Source organism: Polyodon spathula, chromosome 29 (genome assembly GCF_017654505.1).
Source record: "Polyodon spathula isolate WHYD16114869_AA chromosome 29, ASM1765450v1, whole genome shotgun sequence".
Classification (NCBI taxonomy): domain Eukaryota; kingdom Metazoa; phylum Chordata; class Actinopteri; order Acipenseriformes; family Polyodontidae; genus Polyodon; species Polyodon spathula.
The window spans coordinates 3,443,497-3,469,471 of NC_054562.1; the positions used below are offsets into that span (position 1 = coordinate 3,443,497).

General features: G+C 46.6%; 1 protein-coding gene across 1 annotated transcript; it reads right to left on the reverse strand.

The window, feature by feature from the left end:
- Positions 1-1,213: 1,213 nt before the first annotated feature.
- On the reverse strand, positions 1,214-25,663 carry rasip1 (Ras interacting protein 1). The gene is made up of 16 exons (XM_041231970.1): positions 25,471-25,663; positions 22,722-22,834; positions 21,432-21,940; positions 20,551-20,771; positions 19,826-20,023; positions 18,599-18,658; positions 18,288-18,435; positions 17,180-17,511; positions 10,595-10,756; positions 9,018-9,055; positions 8,030-8,178; positions 7,308-7,414; positions 3,641-3,902; positions 2,902-3,077; positions 2,660-2,801; positions 1,214-1,664 (listed from the first exon to the last, which is right to left on the reverse strand). Exons 2-16 carry the CDS (start codon positions 22,832-22,834, stop codon positions 1,486-1,488), a joined length of 2,796 nt encoding a protein of 931 aa, XP_041087904.1. The 5' UTR covers positions 25,471-25,663; the 3' UTR covers positions 1,214-1,485.
- Positions 25,664-25,975: the final 312 nt, after the last annotated feature.

A 25,975-nucleotide genomic window follows, 5' to 3' on the forward strand; every position in this document is an offset into this window, starting at 1 on the left:
GCCAGTGTCATCACAATGGGATCAGCTCTCTCTAGATAGTGTTAATAGCCAGTGTCATCACAATGGGATCAGCTCTTCTCTAGATAGTGTTAATAGCCAGTGTCATCACAATGGGATCAGCTCTTCTCTAGATAATGTTAATAGCCAGTGTCATCACAATGGGATCAGCTCTTCTCTAGATAATGTTAATAGCCAGTGTCATCACAATGGGATCAGCTCTTCTCTAGATAATGTTAATAGCCAGTGTCATCACAATGGGATCAGCTCTTCTCTAGATAGTGTTAATAGCCAGTGTCAACACAATGGGATCAGCTCTTCTCTAGATAATGTTAATAGCCAGTGTCATCACAATGGGATCAGCTCTTCTCTAGATAATGTTAATAGCCAGTGTCATCACAATGGGATCAGCTCTTCTCTAGATAATGTTAATAGCCAGTGTCATCACAACGGGATCAGCTCTTCTCTAGATATTGTTAATAGCCAGTGTCATCACAATGGGATCAGCTCTTCTCTAGATAATGTTAATAGCCAGTGTCATCACAATGGGATCAGCTCTCTCTAGATAGTGTTAATAGCCAGTGTCATGCCAATGGGATCAGCTCTTCTCTAGATAGTGTTAATAGCCAGTGTCATGCCAATGGGATCAGCTCTTCTCTAGATAATGTTAATAGCCAGTGTCATCACAATGGGATCAGCTCTTCTCTAGATAATGTTAATAGCCAGTGTCATCACAATGGGATCAGCTCTTCTCTAGATAATGTTAATAGCCAGTGTCATGACAACGAGATCAGCTCTTCTCTAGATATTGTTAATAGCCAGTGTCATAACAATGGGATCAGCTCTTCTCTAGATAATGTTAATAGCCAGTGTCATCACAATGGGATCAGCTCTTCTCTAGATAATGTTAATAGCCAGTGTCATCACAATGGGATCAGCTCTTCTCTAGATAATGTTAATAGCCAGTGTCATGCCAATGGGATCAGCTCTTCTCTAGATAATGTTAATAGCCAGTGTCATCACAATGGGATCAGCTCTTCTCTAGATAATGTTGATAGCCAGTGTCATCACAATGGGATCAGCTCTTCTCTAGATAATGTTAATAGCCAGTGTCATGCCAATGGGATCAGCTCTTCTCTAGATAATGTTAATAGCTAGTGTCATGCCAATGGGATCAGCTCTTCTCTAGATAATGTTAATAGCCAGTGTCATGCCAATGGGATCAGCTCTTCTCTAGATAATGTTAATAGCCAGTGTCATGCCAATGGGATCAGCTCTTCTCTAGATAATGTTGATAGCTAGTGTCATGCCAATGGGATCAGCTCTTCTCCAGATACATGTTGAAATGTATGACATGTGACAGACAGGCGGACAGATGTACAGGCAGACAGACGGACACCTCCCTTTATCTCCAGAATCCCCTGTATCCAACTTCTCCTTTCTGATTGGCTGCCTCTGTCGCTAACTGCTCTATGATTGGCTCTCTCCTCACAGCTGTATCCTCTGATTGGCCGGCAGGGCTTCCTGTTCCAGGTCCAATAGGAAGGCTCGGATCCTCTGCACTTCCTGCAACAGCTCCTGCGATGTGATTGGCTCTCCCAACCCCAGCCGAGACACCTCATTAGGCAGGATCAGAGGGGGGTGATCCAGGAAACTCTCGAAGATATCTGATTGGGTAAGAGGAGAGAGGAAGGAGAGGAGAGGAGAGAAGAGAGAGGGGTAGAAACTTAATAGAAATACTGACATTTCCACTAGAAGTCTTTCTCAATCCCAGTCAAACAGTTTTTTTTTTTTTATAAAATCTTTATAATCGTAAAGTGTGGTGAAGAAATTAAAAATAATAGCAGGTTAGACTATATTGCAAAAAGCATGGAATCCATCTAGAAAGGTCATGCTCACATTATGCAAGACCCTAGTTAGACTCCACCTAGAATACTGTGGGCAGTTTTCGTCATCTCATTACAAGAAAGACAGCATTGTACTGGAGAAGGTACAGAGAAGAGCAGCCAGGCTGATCCCACATGAACTGTGAGGACAGGTTCAAAGAATTAAATCTCCTCAGCCGAAAGAAAAGAAGGGAAAGAGGGGACTTGATTGAAGTCTTTAAAATCATAAATGGTACAACGTTAACCCAAGATACGGCTTCAAGTTTAGCACAGAGAGAAGAACAAGAGAGCACAGAGGAAGCTGAGTAGCATTTAGAACAGAAGGTGGGAAGCACTTTGTTAAACAGAGAATTAAAAATGCATGGAATAGCCTAGCAGGTGAAGTAATAGGATCTACAACGCTGGGAACATTAAAAAAGACTGGATTCTCTGCTTTTAAATGAGTTCCCCCAGTAGGGGAGAATGTTGTGCTAACAAGGGACGAACCTTGCTGGGCCGAATGACCTTTTCTCATTCCCAAACGTTTCATATTGTAGCGTGCCCGGGGTTAGGGGTCACAGCTGGTAGGTGATGCAATCTAAAAATGAACACGAAAGCTGTGCTCCTGCAAAGGAGCGACTCTTCTGTACAGTGGTATCAGCGCCATGCTACGGAGCGGGAGGTCCCAGCAATCGCATCCCTCAGCCTGTAAAAGCCCCTGCTTGCGGGAACCAAGGTTCGCCACAATATTATTGAATTTACTTTGAAGACATTCATCAGAAGGGGGCATGGCCTACCTGAGCTCAGATTGGAATCTTCAGGAGGCTGCCAGGAAGTGGGCGGTTCCCTGCCGGCTCCCAGCCTATAGTGTCGCAGCAGGTGATTCAGCTGGGCGGGGCTTAGTAAGGGGTACTCCTCCTGGAGAGAAGACCAGCTAGACTGAAGAGAGAGGAGAGAGAGGAGAGAGAAATTTGAACTTGAATTTGAGGTAGACAAGAAGGGGGAAGGGGTGTTAGAGGAAGTGATGTCAGAGCCTTACATGTATGAGGCGGGTTTTGGGGATGCACAGGAAGTTGACAGTGATTGACAGCTTGCGGAAGAACTCATTGGCTATGTCACCGAGCCCTGCCCCCTGGAGCCAGTCCAGAACCAGGTCCAGATTCGTCCGGATTTGAACTGCGCGAGACCAGGTGAAGAACGAATCTGAACCAGAACCTGAGAGAGGAAAGAGAGAGGGGCTTTACACAGAGAAAGGACCTACACAGAGAGAAACAGAGACACGGAGACACAGAGAGAGGAGTTACACAGAGAGACACAGAGACACAAAGAGAGGAGTTACACAGGACACAGAGACACTGAGACACAAAGAGAGGAGTTACACAGAGGACAGAGACACTGAGACACAAAGACAGGAGTTACACAGATACACAGAGAAACTGAGACATAGAGAGAGGAGTTACACAGAGACACAGATACACTGAGACACAGAGAGAGGAGTTATAACACACACACACACTGACACTGACACACTCTGAGACACACACTCACACTAAGACACACAGACAGACACACACACATTCACACTCAGACACATAGACACACACAAAGACACTGAGACACTGACACACACAGACACTGACATACACACAAACACACAGAGACACTGACACACAAACACACAGAGACACTGACACACACACACACTGACACACATTAAGACAAACACGCACTGACACACACTAAGACACACATACACACAAAGAAACACACACACTCACCTCTCTCCATGAGTGTATTGAACAGCGAGGCATTGCTGAAGAACAGCAGGTACCCGAATGTCTGAGAGACGAGGTCGGGGTGCAGTTGACAGGCGCGTGTCAGCTCCAGTGTTGACAGGTACACCTCCAGCACCCGGGCCACGCCCCCTGGCATCAGGGACAGGTCAGGGGTCAGGGGAGAGGGGTCCAGGGGAAGAGCGGAGGGAGAAGGCAGGGAGAAGGGGTTTGAATCCAGCAGAGCTGGGAGAGCAGAGTACAGAGTCTGAGAGAGAGGAGGAGAAAGGGCAAGGGAGGGAGAGGGAGGAGGGAGGGGGAGTGAGGAGAGGAGGAGAAAGGGCACGGGAAGGAGAGGGAGGGAGGAGGAGGGAGAAGAGAGATAAAGAGTTAGATAGGATCATTCTTATAATAATGGTGTGGCAGGGCGGTAGCTCTGTACAAGGATTTGAAGTTTTGTTTGTGTTTTGTTTATATTTTGTATCAATAATTTTCATTTCCTACTATGCAGCTCGGGTGTTCAGCACTGACAGCCAATTGACTGAGGGGGCTGGAGGGGTGGATCCAGAGGCGCTCTCGACCATAAAGGGAGGTTGCACTGAACACCCACTCTCCTCCTCCTAATCGCCTCTACAGCACGCCTGCTGCATGTTTCCAGGTCTGGCTGACCGTGGACAGCAGCAACAAGTCAGTGTGTGTGTGACTCGGATCGTCAGGACTGAGATCGTGAATACGTGAACCAGGACTTGTTCTGTTTATAGCAGGGCAAATTGATGGGATCCAGTTACCAATCGCCAATAATATAGCAAGGGTTCAGTGCAGCCTTTTAACAGCAGGACCCTGCTTATAGCGCCTTGCTTTTTGCACGCAGTATGCGTTTCTCTTAACACGCAGCATTTCAGGTAATTCACCATCGTTTAGTGCATGAGGCCCTGAGTGTTTTCTCCCGCTCAAGGTATTCCATTGTTGGCACCCTAGTGGCGTCCACGTGCCACTGCACTGCATTGTGTGATTATAAATAAATGTGCGCGCCTGTGTCTGTGTCCTTGCCCAGTGAACACCCACAACCCTAGAAAGAACCCTTTCACAGGTGGTTCACCTCTGCTGTAGTTCAGACATGATCCTGAGAGCTCCATTGAAGCCACAGGGTTTGCTTTAAACTTTTTGAAAAGTCTCCACAATGTGACGAGTGAAACAGAAAATGATACAGAGGGAGCTGAACTAGAAGAGGAGAGTGGAGAGAAGAGAAAGGAGAGATGAGAGAGGAGACAGGAGAGAGTAGCAGAGATAGATGAGTGGAAAAAGAAGAGAGGAGGGAGTTTATATAGAAAGTTTTATTCAATAGCTTTAAGACAGGCAGTGATGTCACCAGTGAGCACGGGCTGACCTTGGTGAGGTAATAGACGCACTGCTGGAACGTGTACATGATGACATCATCAAGCAGAGCCAGCGCCTCAGAGCTTGTCTCCAGGTCAGCTGACAGGTCACTCTGAACCTGCAGTGGAAAAAAAAAAAAAAAACCAAAAAAACTGAAACATCTCTGAGTTTAAACACTGTGACTATGCTGTATAATAGGAAAGAAGATTAGATATGCAGACAGACAGACAGACAGACAGACAGGCAGGCAGGCTGCAGGCAGGCTGCAGGCAGACAGGCAGGCAGGCAGACAGACAGACAGGCAGGCAGGCAGGCAGGCTGCAGGCAGACAGGCAGGCAGACAGGCAGGCAGGCAGGCAGGTAGACAGGCAGGCAGACAGGCAGGCAGGCAGGCAGGCAGGTACTGCAGGCAGACAGGCAGGCAGACAGGCAGGCAGGCAGGCAGGCAGGCAGGCAGGCAGGCAGGCAGGCAGACAGGCAGGCAGGCAGGCAGGCAGGCTGCAGACAGACAGACAGACAGGCAGGCAGGCAGGCAGGCAGGCAGGCAGGCAGGCAGGCAGGCAGTAACAGGCAGACAGACAGACAGTAATCAGACAGACAGACAGATAGACAGACAGGCAGGGAGGCAGGGAGGCAGGGAGGCAGCAGGCAGGCAGGCAGGCTTTGTTTTCTCTCAGACACACACACACTATTGAAGCCTCACTCTCAAACTCCAGGTCTCGCTCCATGTCCTCAACTTTGACCTGGATGTAGTTCAGCAGCTCAGTGGCGTTGGACATCCAGAACATGAGGGGTCGGAGTTCAGAGGTCAGGGCCTCTATGCTGAGCGCACTCACATCGCTCTTCTCCTGACTGTGGAGGGGAGGGGGGAGGGGGCAAACACACACATAAACTTTATCCAGTGGCAATCTTTCATTTCAGTTTTTTGAAAAGACTAAATCAGGCATGCCTCCCCTCTAGTCGGTGCCTTCACAAATTGTGTTAGGAAGCAGTCAATTGTCATTTCCACCATTTCTATTTCATCCTTTTCCCATTTTATTTGGGGAAGTTGAAATCCCCCATTAGTAAGACTTCTCCTTTGCTGCACACATTTGTAATGTCATTGTATAACAGATTATTGTGCTCACCGTCTGAAATCTGGCCGTCTATAGCGTGCTCCTATTATTATGCCCTTTGAATTTTTGTCCGTTATTCTGACCCATATTGATTCGGTTTTATTTTCTTTGTCCAGGTTTAACACCTGGGCTTACAAGACTGTTTCTTATATATATCGCTACCCCTCCTCCTCTTCTTTCCTGCCTGTCCTTTCCTATACGTGTTACCCACAAATATTTAGATTCGTTACTGGCTTGAAGATCATGTTGAGGGTTTTTTTTTTTTTTGAAGTTTAGTTTCTTCTGCAGCCGTCAACCTACTTTCAAACTGATTCGAAACTGCTCTGTACTTTTCCACGCTGTAATTCTCCCACTCGCTGTCGCTTCAACACGCTGTCACTGGGAAGATTCTGACGTATCAAAATTGACGCACAAGCCGACAGACATCCGAGGAGGGGTAGGCTGCACCAGAGTTTTTGCCGCGATTAAACTTAATCGACGGAGGCTCAAAAGCGAACAAACAATAGCCTTTTTTGTGGGTGGTTTTAGGAACACAAAGGGGTACAATACCAAAAGCGCGTATTATTAAAGCAAATTCAAGATGCAATTTCTCCTTACTGCTTCGCAAACTCTGTACTTTTCCACGCTGTACTTCTCCCACTCTCTGTCGCTTCCACTCGCTGTCGCTGGGAAGAAGACTGCCTCGTTTAACTGCGTTGATCTTCATGGGCCGGGACTCCAAAAGAGGGCGAGTCCATAAGGAACAACCGTTATTCCATTGTTGGCACCCTAGTGGCGTCCACGTGCCACTGCACTGCATTGTGTGATTATAAATAAATGTGCGCGCCTGTGTCTGTGTCCTTGCCCAGTGAACACCCACAACCCTAGAAAGAACCCTTTCACAGGTGGTTCACCTCTGCTGTAGTTCAGACATGATCCTGAGAGCTCCATTGAAGCCACAGGGTTTGCTTTAAACTTTTTGAAAAGTCTCCACAATGTGACGAGTGAAACAGAAAATGATACAGAGGGAGCTGAACTAGAAGAGGAGAGTGGAGAGAAGAGAAAGGAGAGATGAGAGAGGAGACAGGAGAGAGTAGCAGAGATAGATGAGTGGAAAAAGAAGAGAGGAGGGAGTTTATATAGAAAGTTTTATTCAATAGCTTTAAGACAGGCAGTGATGTCACCAGTGAGCACGGGCTGACCTTGGTGAGGTAATAGACGCACTGCTGGAACGTGTACATGATGACATCATCAAGCAGAGCCAGCGCCTCAGAGCTTGTCTCCAGGTCAGCTGACAGGTCACTCGAACCTGCAGTGGAAAAAAAAAAAAAAAACCAAAAAAAACTGAAACATCTCTGAGTTTAAACACTGTGACTATGCTGTATAATAGGAAAGAAGATTAGATATGCAGACAGACAGACAGACAGACATAACAGGCAGCTGCAGGCTTGAAGGCAGGCTGCAGGCGGCTGCAGGCAGACAGCAGACAGACGAACACAGACAGAGCCCAGGCCGCCGGCAGGCAGGCTGCAGGCAGACAGGCAGGCAAAGACAGCACGCAGGCAGGCATGCAGGGTAGACAATTCAGCAGGCAGACAGGCTGCAGCAGGCAGGCAGCGCAGGCATGCAGCAGCATTAATACAGGCAGGCAGCAGACAGGCAGGCAGGCAGGCAGGCAGGCAGGCAGGCAGGTGGGCAGGCAGTAACAGTCTGCAGACACAGACAGACAGAAGGCAGGCAGGCAGGCAGGCAGGCAGGCAGGCAGGCAGCAGCAGTCAGACAGGCATCTGACAGGTAAGACGAGGTCAGTCAGACAGACTGTCCAGGCAGGCAGGGAGGCAGGGAGGCAGGGAGGCAGGGAAGCAGCAGGCAGGCAGGCATGCTTTGTTTTCTCTCAGACACACACACACTATTGAAGCCTCACTCTCAAACTCCAGGTCTCGCTCCATGTCCTCAACTTTGACCTGGATGTAGTTCAGCAGCTCAGTGGCGTTGGACATCCAGAACATGAGGGGTCGGAGTTCAGAGGTCAGGGCCTCTATGCTGAGCGCACTCACATCGCTCTTCTCCTGACTGTGGAGGGGAGGGGGGAGGGGGCAAACACACACATAAACTTTATCCAGTGGCAATCTTTCATTTCAGTTTTTAGAAAATGCCTCAAACTGTTTATGTAAACTCTAGAGGACCCTCTTCGTCTGTCTGTTATAAATAACTACAGCTCCCATCACCCCTCGCTGTAGCTGCCAGAGCTGAAGCCTGCTGGGAGCTGTTGTTCATTCAGACTGTACTTGCTGATTGCTCAGTCCTGATCATTTTAGTATTTAATGGGGTCAGACAGGGGTCAGAGCCCTTAGAAAAGTTCACCACAGAAAATTTGCACACTAAAGTCTCCTGCCTATTTGTTTACCTGGTTTGTTAATACCAGACCTCTCTGTGCTTTACTGCTTCCCTATGCTTTACCACATCTATCTGTGCTTTACAATGCTTCCCTATGCTTTACCAGACCTCTCTGTGCTTTACAATGCTTCCCTGTGCTTTACCAGACATCTCTGTGCTTTACAATGCTTCCATATGCTTTACCATACCTCTCTGTGCTTTACAATGCTTCACTGTGCTTTACCATACTTCTCTGTGCTTTACAATGCTTCCATATGCTTTACCATACCTGTGCTGTGCTTTCACAATAATTTATTACACTGTGCTGTGCTTTCAGTGTGATTTATTACACTGTGCTGTGCTTTCACTGTGGGACAATTTTTTAAGGGTTAGTTTATGTTCATGGTTTATGTTTTTTTATATGCTTTACCTTGCCTCTCTGTGCTTTACCACGCTGCCACTGTGCTGTATCACACTGTGCTGTGTTGTTACTATGGCACACTGTTATCTGAGACACTGTTTTTAAAGATACTCACTTCTCTGGTTGCTTGTCTCCAATCTCTTTGATTTTGTCCTGGAGAGGAGGGAGAGAGAGAATGTAAGAGAGGGAGTGTGGGAGACAGGAGAGGAGAGGTGAGAGGGGAGAGGAGAGAGCAGAGAGGAGAACATAAGGACATAAGAAAGTTTACAAACGACAGGAGGCCATTCAGCCCATCTTGCTCGTTTGGTTGTTAGTAGCTTATTGATCCCAGAATCTCATCAAGCAGCTTCTTGAAGGATCCCAGGGTGTCAGCTTCAACAACATTACTGATTCCAGACCCTCACTATTCTCTGTGTAAAAAAGTGCCTCATATTTTCTGTTCTGAATGCCCCTTTGTCTAATCTCCATTTGTGACCACTGGTCGTTTCTTTTTTCAGGTCGAAAAAGTCGCTTACGTTGACATTGTCAATACCTTTTAGTATGTTGAATGCTTGAGTCAGGTCGTCGCATCGTCTTCTTTGTTCAAGACTGAATAGATTCAATTATTTTAGCCTGTCTACATATGACATGCCTTTTAAACCCGGAATAATTCTGGTCGCTCTTCTTTGCACTCTAGAGCAGCAATATCCTTTTTGTAGCGAGGTGACCAGAACTGAACACAATAATCAAGATGAGGTCTTACTAATGCATTGTACAATTTTAACATTACTTCCCTTGATTTAAATTCAACACGTTTCACAATGTATCCGAGCATCTTGTTGGCCTTTTTTATGGCTTCCCCACATTAAGAACATAAGAAAGTTTATTGTCTAGATGAAGACATTTCTGAGTCAGCATAAACTCCCAGGTCTTTTTCAGAGATTCCTTCTTCAATTTCAATATCTCCCATATGATATTTATAATGCACATTTTTATTTCCTGTGTGCAGTATCTTACACTTTTCTTTGTCATTTGCCATATATCTGCCCAGTTCTGAATCTAGATCATTTTGAATGACCTTTGCTGCTGCAACAGTGTTTGCCACTCCTCATATTTTTGGGTCATCTGCGAATTTAACAAGTTTGCTTACTATACCAGAATCTAAATCTTTAATGTAGATTAGGAACAGCAGAGGACCTCCACTGGTTTAGTTAGGAGAAGGCGAGAGGATAAAGGAGTGAGGATAGAGGATAGAGGAGAGTGGATAGAGGAGAGAGGAGAGAGGAGAGAGGATAGAGGAGAGAGGATAAAGGAGAGAGTAGAGAGGATAGATGAGAGAGGAGAGAGAGGGAGAGAGAGAGAGAGGAGAGAGGAGAGAGGAGAGAGGAGAGAGGAGAGAGGGGAGAAGAGAGAGGGTGATTTTGTAACAGCAACACGGAGCAGACAGACTCAGTGTGGTCTGGTGCAGTCAGTAGGATTTATAGAAATGATGGCAGTGCAGACAGACAGACACACATACAGATTTACACATAGGACAGAGACATGACACCTTAACACACCGACAGACTCTCACAGACACATGCAAACAGACATTCTCTTCAACCCACAAACACACACTCAGACACTCGCTTACACACACACTCTATCACAAAGATACTCAGACACTCTTTTACCCACACACACACACAATCTCTGAGACAGACACAGACTCACCCACACAAGTCCCTTCACCAGATTGGCTGTTTTGAGCAGCAGGGCTGGCAGGTGGGTGGGGTCCAGGTGTTTGGAGGCGTGGTCTATGCAGAGTGACAGCAGGAAGGCAGGAGCCAGAGCCCCGGCCCCCGAGTCAGGTGACCCGTTCTTTTCAACGATCTCCTGACAGAGGACAAAATCAACAGACAAAATCAACAGAATGAAATTCACAGACAAAATCAACAGAATGAAATCCACAGACAAAATCAACAGAATGAAATCCACAGACAAAATCAACAGAATGAAATCCACAGACCACAGACAAAATCAACAGAATGAAATCACAGACAAAACCACATTCACAGACAAAATCAACAGACAAACTCAACAGAATGAAATCCACAGACAAACTCAACAGAATGAAATCCACAGACAAAATCAACAGAATGAAATCCACAGACAAAATTAACAACTGAAATCAATAGAATGAAAGCAACAGTCGAAAACAACAGAATCAAATCCACAGAATTAATCATCAGTCTCTCCTCAGTCGATGAACAGGGTTGTATTTTTTTTCATGGTTATCCTGATTTCAGTGAAATCTACCCATTGTGAAATAAGCAGTTCTCTGGGAAAATCCACATGTTTGAAAGACTAGTGTAAATGCATATATTTATATCACTTAAAAATTGCAGCAGACATTTCCATTCAGAAACCGGACAGCCGGTTTAGTCTGCTTCCTTCCTGTAAACGACTGAACACATTGTCTCAATGAAAAAGACACCAGCAGCATCACAGATCAGAAAGATTTCTGCCAAAGATTGAGTTTTAAGTTCACTAATGATTTATTGTTTCTTGAATTATTATTATGTGTCTGCCCCTTTTCTTACCCATTGCACAGAGAATTATTAACTTAACTGAATCAGTCTATTCCATTGGTATGGTTCTAAGACTGCTAATTGCACTGTTTTAATTGATTGTGTATTAATAAACCGTCTACTGTTGTTGTTTTCATAGAAAATTTTGTCTGCTAAAAGTGTGGAAATGAATTGCTCTGCTACCAGCTTCTGATGATGAACCTTGGTGTATTTCGGGGGCTGGAGATGGGGCTCCTCCCTTGTGTCATCTCATCTGTGAGTCACCCTATTTAAACTGTAGCCAGCTTCCTAATTCTTGTCTTGCTTTTCAGTTTCCTCGTCCTCCCTTCCTTCTCCACGTTGCTGCGTCTCCTCTGCAACGGTCCCCTCTGACTTCCCAACCTTAGAGACCCACAGCGTTGTATCGCCCTCCAACAACATCATTGTTTTTTTATCCTTTTACAGTAGCAGCTAGTTACACTACTCTTCCGATCAATGAAAAACAAACGTATTGCGGGGCACCCCTGCCCTGTGTTTATTTGTGGTGTTTTGGATTATTATTATTATTATTATTGAACTGTATTTGTGTTTGTTTTGTTGGTGTAGTTCAATTTATTTTGGCAGAGGCGATGTTTACCGCTTGCCTCTGCCAGACTTCATCTCGTGAGAATGCGTGGTCGGCAGCTGATGATTTACTGACTGATTGGCTGTTGACCAGGTGTATGAGGAAGCCCTGTGCAGAATGTGGCAGAGGAATAAACTAGATAACTGATGGCCAGTTAATCCCTGGACCACGATATAAGAACCAGCAGGTTTTGCTGACGGGGGTTGGAGCTGTTCAGAGGAGGAACGTAACAAGAGAGTAGCAATGGAAAACAATTGCTGCTCGTGATGCTCTACACCAGCATGATACGTGTTTAATTATTGTCTGTTTATTTTGGCAACCATGCCGTTTTGTTTTGTCCCGAATCACAGCGCCCTGAGAGACAGTCAAATCAGAGAAAGGAATTGTTAATGAAATTGTTAATGGAATATTTATATTTAACTCTGAAAATCAAATATTTGTTTGTTCAACTTGACCTGCCTCTGATTTATTTTGTAATATTAATCAAAAGTCAGCGACACACTCGCTCAGTCAATTAAAAGTTCCCTATTTACATTTCGCCACGTGTTTGGCAAAACGTTATTTGTTTACCACTTTGATTGCTTCTGTTCATGTCTGCATCTCAACTCTCACTTTGGGTACATTCATTTATTGGACCTTTACAGTTTCCTAAATTCTTCTGTATATTTAAAAGCTATTTTAAGCATAGCCTGCTTAAATATCACACGTACATGGTGACTATATAAACATATTAAAATAGCCGAAATTGTTGCATACATATGACAGGCACTGACTTTGGAAGCTTTGGAAGTCGGGGTAAGAGCTCCTGACAGTACATTGTTGATGGCTGTTATGCGGAATGCAGCATGCAATGCGCGTGCACACTTTCCCAGGGCTATACTATACCACACCACCAAATCTGTCTGAACATCTGAAGCAACTATTTAACACTCCAAATGTACGCTCAATAACAGAGCATGCAGCCATATGTGCTGTACTGTACCGAATCCAAGCCTGAAAGAGCAGTGTCCCTCAACTAAGTTCTTGTAAAATTAATTTGTATCTGTTATTTACATTCTTCAAAACTGGGCTGCGTTATATTCAGCCACAACTCTTGCATTCAATTAGTTTAATGACTTAATGTTCATGTTATATCAATTATGTTCATTAATTTAGTGCAAATCTGCAGAAGTGCATTAGATGGTTTGTGTGGACAGTCCCTTCCTCTTCTTCATTAAAAGGGTTTCCAAATCGACGATGTCTATTCAGTATCGCTTCCCATCAAGCGCTGGGTTTTTTAAACCTTGTTTTTTAGGAATTGTTTTTATTTCCACACAGAGGTTATTTTAATAAGTACTTTTAGTTTGTTTATAATATAATTAAAATTAACTTTACTATTGATACCTGTGCCACCTATAGCCCAGCACAGGGAAACCTTGTTACTGGTGTGTATGAGCAGACCATATACAGAATTTGACTATTCTAATAAATATTACCAATTCTCTATTTATGAAACATGATAAGCATAACTTTTCATTAAGGTGTCAAACTGTTAAAAGAAAAACTCAAGACTAATCTGTTGGGTTCTGTAAAAGTTTTCAATGCTCAGAATTTGCCGGCAGATCTTCTTAAACTTCTTTGTTGATTTTTGCAACAATTATTTGAGTATTTACCCTAAAAAATATAGAATTGTTTTCTAAAACCAGTTCTTCCATCCCATGTACTGATTCAAACTGAAATGGGGCAGCTTTTGGCAAAGATGGAGGAAAGAATATTGTAGGCATGTGCAGATGTTTTTGCACGAGTGTGCCTGCGTCCTGACTACAAATGAGATCAGACACCTTTTGGCACAACATCGGACTAGTATAATGCTTTTTTGGTGTTTAAATTATATTCTGTGCAAACTGCAATACCCAATACTAATGATATGTAATTTGCCCGATCAAGAAAAAGATGCCCTGTGAATTATATATTACTTAAAGAAAAAACAGACTTTAGATAAATTACAAGAATCCAAAACTGAAATAGTCAAATTGAAAATCAGAAATGCACAGCACAGCCCTACACAAATGTATGGTAAGTAATAACTTTAGAGAATACATGTATAAATAATGTTACCTTGGCATAAACAATATTAAGTTTCTTCCGTAAGTGAATCCCTCCTTGCTGTCTCGCTGTGTTTCCAATAGGCAGGTGTCACTAAGCTCGTTCTATAAAAGCTGCCGATAGGCCCCCCTTCCCTCGATGACCTCCTCGAACCCACCTACTGAGGGGATAAAACCGTCATGCAGGGAAGGATGGACCTCTTTTCGCGTCGAAACCTTGATGTCGACTGACGCAACCTCGCAGTTGGTGGCCATCTTCTCTTTCACAGAACCAGGGTTATGGTAGGTAAACTAACGTTCCCTTTCAATTCGAAGATGGCCACCAAAACATTGTTATGGAAAAACGAGTACCAGAGCCGTCATGAGGGAGGGAAGAACGACAGCACATGAGGAATGCCTCAGCCCTGCCTGACCAAAGATTAGCGGTGCGAGCGTGCAGCCTCAAGGACCCTAGTGCCCAATGAAGGCAATGAGGAATCTATCACATTATGGAGATAGAACCTGGAAAAAGATGCGGGGTAGCCCAGCTAGCCGCATCATAAATCTCAGCCATGAAGGAACCTCTAAAGAGGGCCCATGACGTAGCCACACCTCTCCTGGAATGTGCGGCTAGCTGCCCAGGTGGGAGTAAGCCAGCAATCCAATGTGACAGTCGCTGCTTCGAAAGGGGCTGTCCCAGGGTCTGTGTCCCGTGGCAGACAGAGAGCTGGTCAGAATGACACAGCGCTCTCGTCCTACCCACAAAGCATTCAATGCCTGATCTGGGCAGAGGAAATTCAACTTCCTATCCTCCTTCGAAGTAAACGGCGGTGGATGAAACCTGTGAAAAAGGCTGTGACCACCTTGGGGAGGAAAGCAGGGTTTGCATGCAGTGACACTCTACTACCATCATCCCAAATACGCATGCAGGAGCTATGCACAGATAACGCCTGCAGCTCACTAACCTGCTTTGTGGAGGTGATAGCCAAGAGGAAGACTGTCATCATAGACATATAATTCAACTCAATGGAGTATATAGACCCAAACGGGGTCTGCGTGAGAGCCTCCAGTACAACTCCAAGGCTCCATTCGGGGAGAGTAACCTTCCATCTGCAACTGCAGAGCGCCTGAGAGAAACCGGGTAGCCAGAAAAGCGCCCAGAGACACTGAGTAAATGGGGGCATGGCAAGCACAAATAGCTGCTAGGTATACCTTCAATGTGGAAGGTGATCTACCAGTCTCAAGCAGATCCTGCAGAAACTGGAAGATGACAGGCATGGGGCAAGAGATTGGGTCATGACTATTAGTCCGGCACCAATTCTGGAAATATTTCCAGTTATAGGCATAGAATGACCTAGTGGAATGCACCCTAGCATTCTGCAAGGTACCCACAACTGCATCCTACAGCCCTAAGCCTCAACTGACAATGCCTCAACTGAGCAGGCGCTGTGGCAGGGTGATCCCAAGAGGAGCGCACCTCCTCCATAAAGTCAGGGAAGATGGGGAAGGGCTGTGGCCAAGGAGCCACGTCATGCGGCTGAAAAATGGAGCGATGTGGCTCTGCCGCTGTTGCCCAGGGGACCTGCAGGTATGTTGCCGAGCGCCCCATGAGCACGGACACTGACCCTGACAGCGGTGGCGCACTAGTGACCGAGGACATCCATTTCCGCTTGGAAGGCAGACTACCCCCACGAGGCTGCGATGGAAAGTGCGTCCTCGTCGGAGCACAGCGCCTGTTCTTCCTGCTTGCCCTGTTCTCCCATGGGGAGGCCAGGGGGTGGTACAGCGGCCCTCAGTGGTACTGGGGGTGCGGGCGGAGCCTCAAGCGGGGCCACGGCCAGAGCCACCAGGGTCTGCTGCCTCTCCAGAAGCTCCATAATGCGATCAATCTGGGCCTTCATGTCCATAATGTCCCGCGCCTGCTGAGACTTCTTCACCTGTTTCACTTCAGCCCTACAAGGAGTGGCCTCCTGCAGCATCAGCATGGCTTTTCAGCCCTGGGTGCTCGCCTGTCGCCTGGAGAGAGTTACACGGGGGCGTTCGGTGTCCCCCGTACCAGGTCCTTCCCAGCCACGCCCCTTGATGCTGTCATAGGGCTCCTCTGGGGGGATTCCTTGAGTGCAGGTGTCCATGTCAAAATATATGAACAAAAGAAGCGATGGTTTGAAGATTTTATTTAAAAGCAAATGTCTGCAATGCGTTGTATTTATTTATTTATTTATTTAGTACTTTTTAAAATTAAAAAAGTATAGTTTGACACATTAAGCTACACTGGAAAATAATTCAAACTAGTCTCAGTTTGATACGACGGGCTGGTCAGATCTTGTTCTGGTATTTGTTCTTATTCAGGTCGGCTTTGGGTAATTGTCTGCACAAGCAGAATAAGAATTTGGCTTTCTAAACATATGAATGAATGGACCTCAAGGAGATGGGATTGGCCTGATCCCGATGGGTCGTATTTCGTCTTAGGATAGCATAAAACTATATATATATATATATATATTTTTTTTTTTTTTGACTAAAGCCCATTTGCATCTGTGTAGAGAGAAAATATTAAGCGTCCTGAAATAAATGATAAATGATTCATTTAAACCTTTAGTGTACATCTAAAGAAAAATGTGTTCCTTCGTGTTCATTTTTGTACACTGCAGTTATACCTCCTTTCAAAGCTAGCACTCCCATCATTTGTTCCAGTCATGCTTGCTTGTTTTATGTTGTCTTAATTAAACAAGCGACTGGTGAGACTGAATGGAAATAAGAATTTGCCCGCGTGTTTTTCGACTGTGTTTATATAGCATTTGCTAACACAGTTGAACCGGAAGTATTATTTTGGTGGATAAAACCATTTAAGTGCTCATTACTTATGCATTTAGAACCACAGAAAATTCTGCATGAAATGTGATCCGCAATAAGTCACGACCCCCATCCCTCCCCCCGAAGCATGTGGGAGATGCTGTAAATAAAGGGCAGTGCATCAGGACTAGAAACAAAAATGCTGTCCTTCTTCCTTAATGATAAGATCCATTACACACACACACACACACACACAGTGCAGTTTTACCCTGAGTAGCTGTTCCTCGTGTGCTGTGCTGTATCTCAGCACTGGCTGTGTGGAGCTAAGGTACTCCCTCAAGCGAGCCTGCCTCTCTGTCTGCGATCGACCGCACGCCTGGCAGCACAGCGCCCCTACGAGGCTGGGAGAAGACCGCGTGGGGGAGAGAAGGGCAGGGAGGAGGGGGGCCGAGACACAGCGCGGGTCTTTATACAGGAACAGGAAGTGCTGGCCCAACCCAAGCACATCCCCGGGCCTCAGCTCCGCCTCCCTCACTAGCTCTGCCCCGTTGTGAGTCACGACCCCACCTCTGAAGGGACGGACCAATGCTGCTGAAGGGGCTGAAAGAGAGAACAGGTGCATATGCCATTTAAATGAAAGTAAAAGTTTCCCACAGTAAAAGCACAGCAAAGTGTAATAAAGCATAGTGAAAGCAGGGTAAAGCTTAGGGAAGCATTGTAAAGTACAAAGAGGTATGGAAAAGCATAGGGAAGCATTGTAAAGCACAGAAAGGTCTGGTAACGCATAGGGAAGCATTGTAAAGCATAGAGAGGTCTGGTAAAGCATGGGGAAGCATTGTAAAGCACAGAGAGGTCTGGTAAAGCATAGGGAAGCATTGTAGTCTGGAAGCATTGGAAATTGTAAAGCACAGAGAGGTCTGGTAAAGCATAGGGAAGCATTGTAAAGCACAGAGAGGTCTGGTAAAGCATAGGGAAGCATTGTAAAGCACAGAGAGGTCTGGTAAAGCATAGGGAAGCATTGTAAAGCACAGAGAGGTCTGGTAAAGCATAGGGAAGCATTGTAAAGCACAGAGAGGTCTGGTAAAGCATAGGGAAGCATTGTAAAGCACAGAGAGGTCTGGTAAAGCATAGGGAAGCATTGTAAAGCACAGAGAGGTCTGGTAAAGCATAGGGAAGCATTGTAAAGCACAGAGAGGGGTGGTAAAGCATAGGGCAGCATTGTAAAGCATAGAGAGGTATGGTAAGGCATATTAAAAAACATGATAAACTAACCCTTATAAATGATTCCCATAGTAAAAGCACACACATACAGACAGACAGAAAAATAGACACAAACACTCACACACACAGACTTGCTGGAATTTCCCTTCCAGTACCTGTTTCTGCAGAGGGAGCGTGTCCTCGGAGGGCTGAGTCCCTGCGGACCATTAGGTGCCTGGGAAGGATGTCAGGGGCTGAGAGGAAGGTGTCAACCCTCAGCTTGTCCCTCCTCCTCCTCTCCTTCTCTCTATCGCTCCCCCTCTCCTGGACCTTACTGCTGTTATATAGCGAGCCCTCAAAAATGTGAGTGTTGTCCCGCCATCACGTAGAGAACGAAGTTCTTAGAGAAGAATGTATAGCAGTACCTTCCTACTGCTGGTTATCTAGACAGGAATCCCTCTCAGAGGGCTCTGGAGAGGAGCAGAACCCGTGTTAGAGTGCGCCCAAAAATGTGAGTGTGTCCCGCCATCACGTAGAGAACGAAGTCCTGAGAGAAGAAGGTAGAGACAGGACCTTACTGCTGTTATACAGACTAGACAGGACCTTACTGCTGTTATACAGACTAGACAGGACCTTACTGCTGTTATACAGACTAGACAGTGCCTTACTGCTGTTATACAGACTAGACAGGACCTTACTGCTGTTATACAGACTAGACAGGACCTTACTGCTGTTATACAGACTAGACAGTGCCTTACTGCTGTTATACAGACTGCTAGGACCTTACTGCTGTTATACAGACTAGACAGGACCTTACTGCTGTTATACAGACTAGACAGTGCCTTACTGCTGTTATACAGACTAGACAGTGACCTTACCTGTTATACAGACTGCTACTGCTGTTATACAGACTAGACAGTGCCTTACTGCTGTTATACAGACTAGACAGTGCCTTACTGCTGTTATACAGACTAGACAGTGCCTTACTGCTGTTATACAGACTAGACAGGGCCTTACTGCTGTTATACAGACTAGACAGGACCTTACTGCTGTTATACTAGACAGGGCCTTAGACAGACTAGACAGTGCCTTACTGCTGTTATACAGATAGACAGACCTTACTGCTGTTATAGACTAGACAGGACCTTACTGCTGTTATACAGACTAGACAGGACCTTACTGCTGTTATACAGACTAGACAGTGCCTTACTGCTGTTATACAGACTAGACAGTGCCTTACTGCTGTTATACAGACTAGACAGGACCTTACTGCTGTTATACAGACTAGACAGGACCTTACTGCTGTTATACAGACTAGACAGGACCTTACTGCTGTTATACAGACTAGACAGGACCTTACTGCTGTTATACAGACTAGACAGGACCTTACTGCTGTTATACAGACTAGACAGGACCTTACTGCTGTTATAGAGAATAGACAGGACCTTACTGCTGTTATAGATAGTACAGCGACTAGACTGCTGTTATAGAGAATAGACAGGACCTTACTGCTGTTATACAGACTAGACAAGACCTTACTGCTGTTATAGAGAATAGACAGGACCTTACTGCTGTTATACAGACTAGAGACTGCTGTTATACAATGGAAAGGAGAGATAGCAGAGAGATGACAGAGACAGACACACACAGACACAGAGAGACACATAGAGACACACACAGACACTGAAATTCCCTTCCCCGTCTCTCCTCTCACCTTTTTCTGAGTGTAGCCCTGCAGTAGCAGGAAGTAGGGCCGGTCTGTAGGGGGCAGTATAAGGCTCTGAGACAATTTCTCCAGATCACTGCAGCTGCTTCCCCTCTCACCCTCCCCCCCTGCTCCTCCTCCTCTCCTCTCTCCTTCCCTTGCCTCCTTTCCTCCCACCTCCTTTGATCCAGCCGTCAACGAGTCAGACTGTGGACAGAAATAAACAACAAAAAGTGTGAGAACCAGTGTGTGTGTGTGTGTGTGTGTGTGTGTGTGTGTGTGTGTGTGTCTGTGTGTGTGTCTGTGTGTGTGTGTGTCCTGTGTAGGTTTGTGTCTGTGTGTATGTGTATCTGTGTGTCAGTCTGTCTGTCTGTGTCAGTGTGTCTGTCTGTATGTCAGTGCGTCTGTGTGTCTGTGTGTCAGTGCGTCTATGTGCGTCTATGTGTGCATGTGTCTCTCTGTGTGTATCTGTGTATCTATGTGCATGTGTCTATGTGTGTGTGTGTGTGTGTGTTTGTGTAGGTTTGTGTATGTTTGTATGTGTGCCTGTATGTCTGTGTCTGTGTGTGTGTGTTTATTTGTGGTATCTCAGTGTGTCTCAGTGTGTGTGGGTCTCAGTGTGTCTCTCAGTGTGTTTCTCTTTCTGTGTGTTTGTGTGTCTCAGTGTGTTGCAGTGTGTCTCAGTGTGTGTGGGTCTCAGTGTGTCTCTCAGTGTATGTCTCATATAAACTAACTGTAGTGTCAGCCAGGCCCTCCCCCTCATCCAGCATCATGCTCTTCACGTGCTTGCGCTCCTCGCTCTGGTTGCCATGGCGACGGCGCACGCTCAGGTGCATGTCGCTGATGCTGCGCCGGAGCTCCGCCCCCTTCTCATCCCGACCACGCCCACTATCTTCGATCCCGCCCCCGGACGCCATGCGAGACCGGATTGTGCGGAGCCTGCGGGTCACAAGACCTGGGGGGGGGGGGGTTACAGCATTCTATAAATACTGCACAGACTCTCCCTCTTTACTGCAGTATATATTCCCATATATCTCAGTATCAGAATATATTGCAGGATATTACTTCATGAATACAGAATTGATGTATCTGAATGTATCTTAAAATGTATCTCTTCTCTCCTCTCTTACTGGCAGTGCTCTCCTCCTCCTCTTCACTCTGTCCTCCTATTTTTTCATCTCTCCTCTCTCCCCTCCCCCTCAATTACTATCAGTGTTCTCTTCCTCTCCTCTTCTCCTCTCTCCTCTCTCCACTCTTCCCCCTCTCACTTACCTGCAGTGTTCTCCTCCTCTCTCTTCTCTTCCTCCTCTCCTCTCCTCTTTCCTCTCTTTCTCCTTTCCACTCCTCTCTCCTCTCACCTTTCTCCTCTCTCTCACACTCCTCCTCTCTCTTCTCCCCTCTCTCTTACCTGCAGTGTTCTCCTCCTCTCTCTTCTCTTCCTCCTCTCCTCTCCTCTTTCCTCTCTTTCTCCTTTCCTCTCCTCTCTCCTCTCACCTTTCTCATCTCTCTCTTCTCCCTTCTCTCTTACCTGCAGTGTTTTCCTACTCCTCTTGCTCTCCTCCTCTCTCTTACACTCCTCTCCTCTCCTTCTCTCTTTTCTCCCCCTGTCTCTTACCTGCAGTGTTCTCCTCCTCCTCTCCTCTCCTCCTCCTCTCCTCCTCTCTCTCGCACTCCTCTCTCCTCCTGATCTCAAAGCGTCTCTCAAACCCTTCCTTCGGTCTCCACATCTCCATGAGCAGCAGGGGGCGCTCCGAACTGGCCACGCCCCTCCGGCACTCTGCCGTCCAGCCGGCCCTGACCCCCGACTCTGCCCCCGGTCCCTCCACCAGGGGGCGCCCGATGACATCACACAACACAAAGTCACTCGCTGACAACACACAGTCCTCCTCTCCTCTCTCTCTCTTCTCTCCACCTTCTCCCTCTCCTCCCCTCTCTCCTCTCTCATCCCCCTCTCCTCTCCTCCGCAGCATGTGTCCGTAACGGTTAATAAAATCTGCCACGATCTCTCCGGCTGTGGCGCTCTTGGTCGCCAGTACGCTTTTATAGTTTGCCCCCATCGACAGGGCGTCTCCATAAATCTTTATCAGTCCAGGGGGGCTGCTGCACCCACCCCCTCCCCCCCTCCCCCCCCCCCCCCCGCCCACGCGCCCCCCCCCCCCCGGTCACTATGGGAACGCCCCCTCAGGAAACAGCTGGGACAAGGCGCTTGTGTCTTGGCTGAGGGGGCTGGGCTGAGTTCTTAGGTCGGAGGAAGGAGGGGGGGGAGGAGAGGGAGGAGGGGTAGGGGGGGAAGGGAGGGAGTGGATGATGGAGAGGGAGAGGGTGAGGAGGGCGAGGTGAGAAGGGGGCACTGGACTGTGATCCCGCTGCTTGGGGGGGTATTGGGGAGCCTAGACTGGGAGGAGTGTAAAAGTGCCGCTAATCCCAGTGCTGTGGGAGATCTTGACAGGAGATGACATCAGAGCTAGAGTGGATCTGAGAGAGGAGAGGAGAGAGAGGAGAGAGAAGAAGAGGGGAGGAAGAAAAAAATGGTTAAGGTTAAGGGCTATTGAAATGGATGGTTGAACCCTCTGGTGTGAGTAGTGAATGCTTGTGACCCCTGTGTCCCCCCCCCCCCCCCAGTGAATGGTGACCCCGGTTACCTCCCCTCTAGTGAATCTCTGTACCCCCCCCTCTCAGTGGTCTGTTGTGACCCCCCCTCTAGTGAATGCTGTGACTCCCCCCCCAAAGTGATGCTGTGAATTGAATGCTGTGACCCCCCCCTCTAGTGATGCTGTGACCCCCCCCCCCCCCCCCCAGAATGGTGTGACCCCCCCCTCTAGTGAATGCTGTGACCCCCCCCCCCCCTAGTGAATGGTGTGACCTCCCTCTAGTGAATGCTGTGACTCCCCTCTCTCTCACTCACTTCTCACTCCCTGCACTCGGCCTCCTCTTGCTGAAGTGTTTCTTGGGGTTGTTGATCCAGAGCCCGACCGGGAAGTGCAGCTTCCGGAACCTGGGAGAGCCGTCTGAGAACATCTGAGACAGAGAGACCAGTAAGACCAGTGCAGAGAGACCAGCACAGAGAGACCAGTACTGAGAGACCACTACAAAGAGACCAGTACAGAGAGACCGGAGAGACCAGTACAGGGAGACCAGAGAGACCAGGACACAGAAACCAGTACAGAGAAACCAGTACAGAAAGACTGGAGAGACCAGTACAGGGAGACCGGCGAGATCAGTACAGAAAGACCAGAGACCAGTACAGAGAGTCCAGTACATAGAGACCGGAGAGACCAGTACAGAGAAACCGGAGAGACCAGTACAGAGAGACCAGTACTGAGAGACCAGTACAGAGAGACCAGTACAGAGAGACCAGTACAGAGAGACCAGAGAGACCAGTACAGAGAGACCAGAGAGACCAGTACAGGGAGACCAGTACAGAAAGACCAGAGAGACCAGTACAGAGAGACCAGTACAGGGAGACCAGAGAGACGACTACAGAGAGACCAGTAGAGAGAGACCAGTACAGAAAGACCAGAGAGACCAGTACAGAGAGACCGGAGAGACCAGTACAGAGAGACCAGAGAGACCAGTACAGAGAGACCAGTACAGAGAGACCAGTACAGAGAGACCAGAGAGACCAGTACAGAGAGACCGGAGAGACCAGTACAGAGAGACCAGTACAGAAAGACCAGAGAGACCAGTGCAGAGAAACCAGTACAGAGAGACCAGTACACAAAGTATTATTGTATACTGCTCTCACTGGTTTTAGTGTACTAGTTTCACTATAGTGGTTACAATTTCCACTAGAGGATGAAACCAGTCTGTGATCAGTCTTTATATTACTAGGATCCAGCACCATCTGGCAATACACTAGATGTGAACTAGTGTAAAGATAACATAAGGATGATCTAGCCTGTGTTACACATCTCTACGGCAACGCAGCTGGAACCTAAGAGCAGTCAAAGAAACACAGACTGAGCAACAAATAACAAAACCAGTATTTGAATGACTGCAATAAGAAGAGCTAGGAATGACTGCTAACGTCATGGGAAGGTCGCGGGACAGTGAACACATCACTAAGAAAGCTTATTATACTATTTAAATCAGTATGTTTTTTTACACTGAGAAAGATGGTGGTGCGTGCGTGCAGGGGTTGCACGGTAGTATGTGCGTGCAGGGGTTGCATGGTGGTGTGTGCGTGCAGGGGTTGCATGCTTGGAGGGGTTGCATGGTGGTGTGTGCGTGCAGGGGTTGCATGGTGGTGTGTGCAGGGGTTGCACGGTGGTGTGTGTGCAGGGGTTGCATGGTGTGTGTGTGCGTGCAGGGGTTGCACGGTGGTGTGTGCGTGCAGGGGTTGCACGGTGGTGTGTGCGTGCAGGGGTTGCACGGTGGTGTGTGCGTGCAGGGGTTGCACGGTGGTGTGTGCGTGCAGGGGTTGCATGGTGGTGTGTGCGTGCAGGGGTTGCATGGTGGTGTGTGCGTGCAGGGGTTGCATGGTGGGTGTGTGCGTGCAGGGGTTGCATGGTGGTGTGTGCGTGCATGGTGGTGTGTGCGTGCAGGGGTTGCATGGTGGTGTGTGCGTGCAGGGGTTGCATGGTGGTGTGTGTATGCAGGGGTTGCATGGTGGTGTGTGCGTGCAGGGGTTGCATGGTGGTGTGTGTGTGCAGGGGTTGCATGGTGGTGTGTGTTAAGGGGTTGCATGTTGTGTGTGGATGTGTGTAGGGGAATTGGGGTACAGGTTTGGTGCGAAATATGTAGGGACAGGGGTCTGATTGATGGGGCGGAGGGAGCGACAAAAGACCGGGAGAGACCAGAGTGTGAGAGAAGGGTGTGTTCATTCTGATTTTTATTTTCAACTCTCAGTTCACTTTCTTTATTTTATAATTTTATTATGTTGATTACTTGTGTAAAAATAAATGGATTGAGCCTTCAACTTCATTATGGCCTCAGTGTAATCTTTGTCCCAACAACCTGAAAATGGCACACTCTATTTAAAACATAAATAAAAACAAACAAACAAATGCTCCTTTTAAAACGAATTAATTAAAATTATGTATTTAAATGTGATTAAAAGCATCTTTAAAAGTAAACTAATTTAAATTTAAATTGAGTTTTAATATATTTTATTTATATAGCACCTTTCATACAGCAGTATCTCAGGCTGAAATATGAAGAAGCAATAAAAATTACAAATGAATACTAAATACTACTGCTAATAATAATAATAATAATAATAATAATAATAATAAGATAATAATTATAATAATTGAAAAATAAAAAACAAAACAATTAAAGACAAAATTACACGAATAATCAAAATAAAACAGATGAAAACAGTTATAATATAAGTCGGGTTAAACAGGCTAACCTATGAAAACAAGTCTTTAATCTTGACTAAGTGATGGTATGAAATAAAAAGCCCAGTTTGACAGTGAGAAGAAGCTCTCCTGCTATTTCTCTGAATGCTGAATGATGTGTTCTGTGTAACAGAGTGGATTAACCTGTCCTTCTGGTGAGACATAAAACAACCGATGTCCTGCTGGAAGAGACTCTGCAGCAGCAGCAGTTGTTGAAGAAGTAGAGTTCACTCCCCTAGCCTCTGGAAGCTGCTTTGGATAAAAGTGTCTGCAATAATAATAATAATAATAATAACTCTGCCACTCTCTTACCGTGTGCGATGCCCAGCGGAACTTTTTGTTTTCAGATTATTTTTGTTTCTCTGTTTTGATGTTGTTGTCCACGCTCTGCCTCTGTCTCTTCTTGATCAATGCTCAGATTCCCCTGTACAGTCAGGCAGCTCCACTCTGTGTGTCTCTGTCTCTTCTTGATCGATGCTCAGATTCCTCTCAGAGGCAGCTCCACTCTGTGTGTCTCTGTCTCTTCTTGATTGATGCTCAGATTCCTCTCAGAGGCAGTGCCACTCTGTGTGTCTCTGTCTCTTCTTGATCAATGCTCAGATTCCTCTCAGAGGCAGCTCCAGTCTGTGTGTCTCTGTCTCTTCTTGATCGATCCCCAGATTCCTCTGTACAGTCAGGCAGCTCCACTTCATGTGTCTCTGTCTCTTCTTGATCGATGCTCAGATTCCTCTCAAATGCAGCTCCACTCTATGTGTCTCTGTCTCTTCTTGATCGATCCCCAGATTCCTCTGTACAGTCAGGCAGCTCCACTTCATGT

Coding starts and splice junctions, on each gene's coding strand:
- rasip1 (XM_041231970.1), bottom strand. CDS start 22,834: ATGTTCTCAGACGGCTCTCCCAGGTTCCGGAAGCTGCACTTCCCGGTC. Junction 3,903..7,307: donor GCGTCTATTACCTCACCAAG/GTCAGCCCGTGC, acceptor CCTCTCTCTCAG/ACTCTGTACTCTGCTCTCCC. Junction 2,802..2,901: donor CCAAAACCCGCCTCATACAT/GTAAGGCTCTGA, acceptor CTCTCTCTTCAG/TCTAGCTGGTCTTCTCTCCA.